Here is a 9,428-nt window from a genome sequence, read left to right as displayed (position 1 = left end):
GCAACCCTTTCATCGTGACATACTTTAATGAGTGAGCAGGAGTGATTTACAGTTATGGTGACATCATAATGACTGGGAACGCTGGTGATTTGTTGCATCCCAGAATCCTAGAAAGGGAAAGAGGAAGTTCAGGCTGCCTTAAATGACCTTAATTATTTATATTAATATTTTGCTACTGATGGAAGTGATGTCATCCAAATTTAAGAATGAAAACACATTTATTATTCAGGACACTTTTTCTGCCAAACTAAGTATTTAAGCTCCCAGACACACTCTTAGATAACATAACAAGCACCAGTGGTTTATATTGTGTATAACATTAACTCCATTGCATGTTTTCAGATTGTGATTGAGAAACAGTGATCTACGACATCACATTTTATTCAGAAACCACGTTAAGGAGCACAGAGAATATACTGCAGGAATGTGCTGTATGTAAAACACAGCCACCGGCCTGTTCCACATGTTCCTGTGACTTCATAGAAGTCCAAACTCTCCCCTGAGAGCACCACAAGTCTTGTTTGGAAGGACTGACCACTTTGAATCTGAGCTCAGTTGGAAAACCCCCGTCTGAAGCGATGGTTCTAAGCGACCCTCACAAAAGCTTCTGTTCAGACGCTGCACACGGTGATGAAGTGGGTGGCTGGACACACCAAACAGCCGGAGGGTGAGTATGTGAGTGTGGAGCAGAGTTGTGCAGCTTTGGAGCAGCACTGAAGGGTAAGTCATGACGTTATTCACAACGCCATCTACTGTTGACTTTCAGTATTAACATATAAATGTTAAAGCTAATGCCTAAAATAAAAGACTCCAAGTGAAAGAATGTTTTAGCATTTTATTAAATAACACAGCTTTTTTCAACAAATCATACCGAACATATCTATGTCTGACTGAGACAATCACGACTTCCTTTTCTTAACCAGTTTTTTATTTATTTATTTCTACAATATGAGAATATTCTCCCAATGCATTTCACAGGACTGGATGTTTCATGGCCTTTGAAAGTTTTAATATCCAGAGAGTCCCAGGATTTTTTTTAAAAACAAAATTATTTTTACTGAGTTGTGTAGCGACTGCACACTAAAGGAATACCTCCCCCCTTAAATAATCATTTGTATATCAATTATTCTCCCTATATTACATTGAGGTTACGGAGAAAACTGCTTTTCTCACATGCCTCAGGTGAACGAAGAATCCAAAAATTATATGAAAACATGTGTTTTCAAACTCTCACACAACACATATAGTTTAATCCAAGTGTCATGTATCCAGTCGCATACTCAGTGCTTCCAAAACAGACAGCTCTTTACATCGGGGAGCTGAACTACAAGTGAAACTTACCTATACTCTCTTCAAAGCCAGACTCCACTGACAGTAATTTTACCTCACTGAGAACAGGAGCTGCTGGTCTACCACTGCCTCAGGCCCTGATCACACAGAAAGCGTTTCAGCAGCTGGAGGCAGCTTTTTGTAATCGTTTGTAATAAGAATTAAGCTTTTTACTCACGTTTCTAGGCGCCTGGCGTTTTTGTTGGATACCCAGAGCTATATGGCCCGACGATGGACAACATGTTATTAAACTGCCCCAGAGTCATCCTAACATATGCCTGGAAAAGGCCGTCATGGAGGAGAAGCTCCTGGACCAGCTGGTGGTACTCCCCATGATCAACCTTCTTTTTTAGGGACTCATGTACCCACACAGATCTCTGTTTCCCTGTGCCCAACAAACTATGTGCTGGCAGCCTCTCACCCTCAACCAGAGCTACAGCAAGTACCATCTGCCTCAACATTTTAGGAGCTACATACTAATTACTGTGGAAAAAAAGCTTGATTAAGACTTGGATTATATGCACTAGTTTTGTGTCTCCTTTTTTTAATTCATCAAGCATTCTCTCAATTTTTGGATTCTTCGTTCACCGGAGACATCTGAGTATTAACTAAGATTTCTTGACAAATTCCACTTAACACAGTACAATTAATTGATATACAAGTGGTCATTTGGGAAGGTGAAGTATTCCTTAAAAATTAGTGCTCATCAACAGTGTCCTACATAGATGAGAGGGTGATTGCATAGCAGGCTCACCAACATTTAGACCGTGCCTTGGAAAAGTGTATTTGACATGTTGGTTGTATAATAAAGTAAAATGAGTGTAGTGGGTGGTCATCCTCTCTTCTAAGTATTTTTCAAGCTGACATTTAATTCCTGTCTGCCTCATCATACTTGGTTTTATTAAACAGAGAGTTACTGTCTGCAGAGCACTTTGTGACTCAACGAGCAGTGCAGTTTCAAAGTACGCAGGGATGAGAGTTGTACCACAATAGTCCTCTGTAGTCGCCATCTTGTTTCTCTTCCAGCAACTTCTTAAGTTTCTCAGCTCAGCACCTGTCTGTGGTGACGGGCCAGTGGGTGTGTGGGTGGACCTGGCGTCTGCGTGGCCTGTTTGCCAACCGCAGCTTCAACAATGTGTGACTGTGTCAACACAAATACCACTCTGCCTCTCTTCTTCCTCCTCCTTGCTCAATCCCCAAAGCAGGAGCAGACAGCATGGAGGCCCAGTCGGTGGATTTCCTTTCTTCTTTTTCCATGTTTACCGTCGTTCTTTACCTGGAGAGGCAGGAAAGCAAGTTACAGTCTGCCACAGAGCTGGAGCTGATTCTCATAAGGAGACGGGGCCACTGCCAGGACTTTAAAAATACTCAGATCAAGAGTCATAAGTCTCCCTTTGCAACCTCACCTGCCCTAAAAAACGTATATATCCACCAAAGACGTCTGTTGAATTTTTGTTTTTCTACATTTTCTACATCACTTGAACTTCTGAAATGCATGTTTTGGCTATTTCAAAGCCTTTCCTTCAATGTTAGGAATACAATTTCGGTGAAGAAACACCAAATCCTGTCATTTTTAAAGTGTGTTTCTGGCCTACAATAGTCAAATTTAGGGATATAGAGCCCCATGAACACTGTCTAAATATTCTGTATAAATAATTTGACTTGATTGGAGATGGTAACTGCAGAAATGGTACACTGGATTTGCCATTTTTACAATGTTACGTTTCAGTGTGTCAGGGAGGATGTCAGAGGTTCAGTTACTGTTTGAAGCTCCCACCTGCAGCCTGAGTGTCAGCTAAACATTTTCTTTAGCTTAGAGAAGAAGCCTCCCTCTTCCTTCTGCTGCGGCTGCTTGTCCTGTCCCTCCTCTGAGCTGGTCGACTTCACACCAGAATGTGAGGTGCTGCTGCCCCCTCCTGGACACAAACACACACTGCATCAGCTCAACCTGCAGCACACAGAACCTGACTGCCTATCTGCGTCTACGGCTCTCTCTGCACACTAGACTGGAGTGATGCTTTTATTGAACAGTGGAGTTGAGCTCTAACACTGACCTGTAGAGGGCTCGACACCGTTGACCGTCCCCTGAACATCTGCTTCGTCTTCAGCGTAACTCAGCAACAGGGAGCGCTGCCTACGAGTCAACTTTCTGCAGGAACAGAAACAGAATTAAATTATACAGACTGAGGTTTTCATCTACTAGCAAGAGAAAAATATACAAAGTAAAAAATAAGAAAAACATAACATAGAAGTTAAAGAAAAAAAGGAGACATAAAAGGAGATGAAAGTATGAAGACAGACCAGAGATACTTTGAGGACTGCAAAATTACATAACATGGAAATTCGAGATGTCCTGCAGATGAAGTCATACACATTTTGTGATAATTCAATGTGGAATATATTTTAAAATCTTCCATAAATAAATCATAGTTTTGATTTATAAGGCTAAGAGTCTTTTGGTTATTGCAGCTGTTATCTTGTTGCTGCAATAACTGAATCTAAAAATCATAATGTTTTGTCATGATTTGCCAAAACAAGTAGTCTGACACATTTATAGCACAACTATGTGGGTCTTACTTTGGCACTCTGATCTTGATGTGAACGTAGTGATCTCCGTAGCTGTAGCTGTTCATCCTCCGAATGCCTTTCCCCTGCAGCCGGATCACCTGATCAGACTGGCAACTGGCAGGAATCTGAAAACACAGACGACTTTGAAACGAGAACAAACAACAGAAATCTGCTCTACTGAAACTCCGTGTAAGGAAATGTATTTGGAGACTAAGAAGTGCCTGGTAGGATGATAAATGGACGTGCCAGTGCTTCCAAATTGCAGTTAAGTACAGGACTTGATTACATTTACTTAGCAGTGTTTCCCCTTTATGCATTTCGCAGCGGGGCTGTGACACTGCTATATAAAAATCTCCAAATACGTTGTTATCTCGCTGTCTCCACTTTAAAGTGTTCCAGCAGGGATTATAAATCAAACACCCCCCGATCAGGGTTCTCCAATCAATAAGCCATTGACTGTTACTGGCTGGTGTTTGTTCCAGAGGTTTGATTGGTCGTCTCTGTAACGGCTGATCAGATGAAGCAAAGAAAGAAAAGCCTTTTTCTTTATGCGCTACTGAAAAAGCTTCCCTGGTCTGATAGTTCTGACAAACTGTAGCTCACACTGAACATTCACTGTTACACTCATGGTTTACCTACCTGCGCAAACTAGGGACTGACAATATATATCAGGCCGATAAATTATTGGGCAATATTTGCACATCATTATGCATTATTCCAATAATTAAAATTATAGCCGATAAATAGCGCAGATATGAAGCTAGACTGCTTTCATTGACTTCACTGAACAAAGGCAGCACCTACACACCCGACACAGTGGGTAGCTGTACATGTACCTTTAAACTTGGTTTGCGAGCCGCCAATAAACTCAGAGAAGAAGGACCTAACAAATGCAGCACACTGTCTAGATGGTAAAACATGTCACAGCGTGGAAGTCTTTCACAGTTTGGGAAGAAGACAACAGGATTGCACCAAGGTCTGATCTCCAACCGCCCGACACCCCCCATTAGCTGTATATCATCCACACTTGTACCGTTCCTTCCTACTCACCACTATACTGATGGTCTGATAGAGGCCCTGTGCGGTGGCTGTGCCCCCCAGGATGGCCTGAGCTACAGAGATGAACACATCTGAGTGGATGTCTACTCCATTGCGCCTGAACACCGGGCTTCTCTGGACCTGCACCGGGACATTTCAGATGTAACACATTAAAATCCAACACAATCAATGACTAATTAATGCTTCAAAAACAAACAATACTCACCCTGAATGTAATGAGGATTTCTCTTGTTCCTACTGGCATGCGGACTGTCTGACCATTTTCCACTCCTGTGAGAAAACCACAAAATATATGATTTTTGACAAGATGTATACGTCAAAATTGACCACATTTCCAAATCATAGTCAACAGCAGTGAAAGCAGGTTTACACAGACTCACAATGTGGCACAAAATTAGATATATTGAGAATCTGTTCACTGTTCTTTTCGAGATTTGAAACCTACCAGCAGGTACTGGCACAGTGACCGTCTGCCTCTTCTTCGTCTGTCCTGTACCTCGGCACAGAGCGCAGTGCGTGTTTATGATTGATCCCTTCCCACCGCAGCGTCGACAGGCAGAGCGCATCATGAAAGGACCCGTGTTCAATGTCTCCTGCAGGGGGCGACACAGACAGTGATATGATGTATAGTGGCTGACTGTACACGGTGGAGCAGTGTGGGGAAATCCTGAGAGGAAATTAAACCAACTGATGGAAAATGAGAACCTGAAGAGCTTGACAGTGGCTCTACAAGTTTAAGGGCCCTGCTGATGATCCTGCTGCAACCTGTTGGTCTGAAACTCACCATGCCGGTGCCGTTGCAGTAGTGACAGTGAAGCACTTTGGTTCCCGGCTCATTGCCCTGTCCATCACACCTCGGGCACGTGTCATCAATGTTCACAGTCAGGTCCTTATTTGCGCCCTTTGCTGCCTCTGCAAACGTAAGCTCCATCACAAACTGCGGAAAGACAACAAGAAATAAATAGCAAAATAAAAAACCTTTGTGTAAAATAATAATTTAATGAAAACATGTTGATGCTACAGTGCTGGCAGTTCTGACCTCAGGCCTTTGTTCAAACATGTTGTGGATGTCTCCAAAGCCCATTCCTCCTGTAAACTCTCCAAAGATCTTCCTGAAGAGCTCCTCGGGGTCTATCGTGGTCCCCCCGGCCCTGTAGTACTGCTGCTGGCCTGCTGCCCCAGCACGGCCTGGGTCAAAGCCCGCCGCTCCGTATGTGTCATACTGCTTCCTCTTCACTTCGTCACTCAGCACCTTCACACAAAAACAGCATAATTTGATGATGCTGCCCATCACGTTCACATACAAGCACATAACTGGAGAAGGAACTAAATTATCTCTGATACTTTAGTGGAGTTGGTTTTGTACCTCATAGGCTTCAGCCAGCTTTGCAAACTTCTCTTTGGCCCCTGGGTCATCTGGGTTGGTGTCAGGGTGGTACTTCTTTGCCAACTGGAGAAAGATGAGGGCAGGGAATGACAGCGCATCACGTTAAAACCTCTTTATAAAGATTTCCTGACATTCAAAGGCATCACAACCCTGAAGATTATGTTCACAATTTGCAATAGGACACTACAAAGAAACTTCAGTGCAGTGTACAGCAACAGTGTGAAAAAGCAAGGTGTTTCTCTGACCTGGTAGTAAGCCTTCTTGATGTCCTTCTGTGTCGCAGTGCGAGAGACACCCAAGACTTCATAGAAGTCCTGCTTGTTAGTCGACCTGCTGCTGGTGTGAAAAGAATGACAGGAGATGCCATGGGGACATCTCGAGCCTGCAGAGAAAAAGATCCAAAAAGGACTATTTGATCAGGAGGACCACTGGACATTCAGATGCTGATGAGATATCAGCAATATTCAATGATGGGGAAGTTTATTTGTGCACAGCCCCAAGAAAAAGCACTAAGAAGTCAGCTGTTAACCATCAACAAGGTCCAAAATTACTGCATTCAGGCCACCAGCACATGATTTATGACAGCAAGAAACATAAATTAGAGCAGAGTTCCTGACTGTACTGCTGTCATAAGACACTGTAGGTATTAACTAGAACACTCTTCACAAAGAATGCGTTTGCACCGCACCAGTGTACCATGCTGTGTACCCAATGCAGGATCACTGAGGTGTTTTTACAGCACATTAAATGGATCAATTATTTTAATAATTTACCACATTTGAATACGACTCTATTTAAAAGTCCTACAATACTGTAGTACATTCAAAAATTGACTCTGTGTTGAATATAGTCTGTTTATTGCCCTGCAGTAACAACATGACCACGAAAAGACAAATAAAGTAGTAGAATAGTGGAAAAGCGGATTTTTGTTTCTGCTTATTCATGTATTTTTCTTAAAATCTAACTTTATTTCTAATTTTAATATTGTTTTGTGTAAAGGGAGACTGGCAATTAAAAATGTCATTATATGGTGTAAAACGCTGGGTTATTTTTTTCTGTGCATATGACAATAAACTTGACTGTAACTAAGTACATTTATTAAATTACTGTACCTAAGTACAGTTGTGCAGTACTTGTACTTTACTTGAGTATTTTAATTTTATGCAACCATATACTTGTGCTTAAATACCTTTTGGAGCACAGACATATTGTACTTTTTAGTCATTTGATAGCTTTAGTTAGGGATGCATGATATTGGATTTGATATGCCAATATGTAACAACTTATTTGGCAGATAGCCAATACTGATATCAATGTGTCCGCTTATTTCCCACCTACTTTTAGTGATCAAGTCTCTTCTGTAGTAGAATTAACATCATATTATACATGCATACTCTTATGGTGATGGTCCACCAGCAGATAGAGACATGAAATAGAATGCTTTTCAATGTATGTAATATTTATTCATTATGCAAAATAAGTAAAAACATGTTGGCCAATTCTCAGAGTTCATTTTAAAGCCAATATTACTGTGCATCCCTACTTTAGTTACTTGTAACTTTGTAGATTTAGATTTATCCAAAATATAATCCAATATTTTATGATATATTGTTATAGATTTAACCACCCAGCAGTTATCAAAATTAGCTCCAGGTTTACCAGCTGCATCATTAAAGTGATGTGCACATGAATGCATCAAATAATGAGAACCTTTTGCCAATACTTTTGTATTTCTACTTCAGAAAGACTTTAAGTGCAGGACTCTAACTTGTGCCTGAGTATTTAAACACGGTATTATTGATGACATACTTATTTAAGTACTGTAAAAGTTGTAAATACTTCTGACACCACTGATAATATGATGCAGACACGATGGGGGTGTGACAGCTTGGACAGAGCGGGTCATTATACTGTCTTTCACTACCAGAGAGCAGTTACATCATACTTGTACCAATGCTAACTAGCCTTAAATGACTAAGCTAGCCTGTAGCTGGCTGTACACTGTAACACTACACATCACAACGCCTGAGACGACGAGGCTGTGCACATTTAAACAGACTGTTAGCGCAGAGCACAGTGACAGAGGACTGCTGCTGTAGGACACCATATGTAAGACTCTGATGTTATGCTAACAGTTAGCATCTCACCTGTCAGTCCTCTCAATGTCACGACATTCCCGTGTGTCCAGGAGCTCGTGCTAACCGCTGACCCTGCCCGGTGTGACGGCAGCACCGTCCCTGAACAGAGTCCTGCATGTCTGGAGGAGACGGTCAGAAACCGGCCGCTGTGGTGTCCAGAAGAAACGGATGCTGATAGCCAACGTGCTGCCAGCCGGGCAGCGGAGGACGCCATTTTCACGTCACTACCGGTGTCAGCGGATCTGCGGCAGTCTGCGCATGTGCAGGTTGTTGAAGTTGACCAAATCAATACAGTAAATGGTAGTTGTTAGTAAAGTACTTTCTTTAAATATTTAAGTGTATTTTTGTTTTACCAAAGAATGTATTTACATGGTCTCCATATTTAACAATGGTATTAGGCATGATCTGAAATATAAACAAAATAAAACACTTCTTGGCGCATTATGAGACAATGGGGCCCTGGGCACAGACGTGGAAAAGACACCACCACCTCTACTACACTGGAGCAAGACACACAGACTTTATGTTGTTGTTGTTGATGTCGTTGATGTTGATCATTCCTTTGCAGGAGCTGCTCCAGAGCTCTGGAATAGCCTTCCCACCAATCAAATGCTCCCCTCCACTGACACTTTTGAGACAAATCTTAGGGCCTACATGTTTTCAGTGGCCTTTGGTTGTTCTTAGTGGTTTTAATATTTCATATGTAATTGTTCTTATCAGTGTTATGCAGTTTTATATTTGCGTACATGTTATATTGCTATATATTTGTGTGTTTGGTCAGCTGTGGTTGTTTTTCAGTGTGCTATATAAAAAAAACTTGATTTGATTTGTAACTCTTTGAGATAATTTTGATTGATGATTGATATTTATTTCGAACATGTGAAACAAACACAACAAAAAAGCTAAAAACAAGATAACAATAATTGAAATGGATGATAACCTACACA

At 41.5% G+C, this 9,428-nt stretch overlaps 1 protein-coding gene across 2 annotated transcripts; it reads right to left on the bottom strand.

Moving 5' to 3' along the window:
- Nucleotides 1-821: 821 nt before the first annotated feature.
- Nucleotides 822-8,710, bottom strand: LOC126391059 (dnaJ homolog subfamily A member 3, mitochondrial-like). Of its 2 annotated transcripts, XM_050045656.1 has the most exons (12): nt 8,491-8,710; nt 6,589-6,725; nt 6,323-6,406; nt 5,996-6,208; nt 5,741-5,893; nt 5,402-5,549; nt 5,162-5,226; nt 4,948-5,076; nt 3,907-4,022; nt 3,384-3,478; nt 3,107-3,245; nt 822-2,605 (listed from the first exon to the last, which is right to left on the bottom strand). In XM_050045656.1, exons 1-11 carry the CDS (start codon nt 8,693-8,695, stop codon nt 3,121-3,123), a joined length of 1,470 nt encoding a protein of 489 aa, XP_049901613.1. In that variant the 5' UTR covers nt 8,696-8,710; the 3' UTR covers nt 822-2,605; nt 3,107-3,120. The 2 variants fall into 2 exon arrangements, with proteins under 2 accessions (XP_049901613.1, XP_049901614.1); XM_050045657.1 differs by lacking the exon at nt 3,107-3,245.
- Nucleotides 8,711-9,428: the final 718 nt, after the last annotated feature.

This window comes from Epinephelus moara, chromosome 5 (genome assembly GCF_006386435.1).
Source record: "Epinephelus moara isolate mb chromosome 5, YSFRI_EMoa_1.0, whole genome shotgun sequence".
NCBI lineage: Eukaryota > Metazoa > Chordata > Actinopteri > Perciformes > Serranidae > Epinephelus > Epinephelus moara.
Note: the sequence above shows the minus strand (reverse complement) of the source record. Positions and strands in the feature narration are given on the sequence as shown.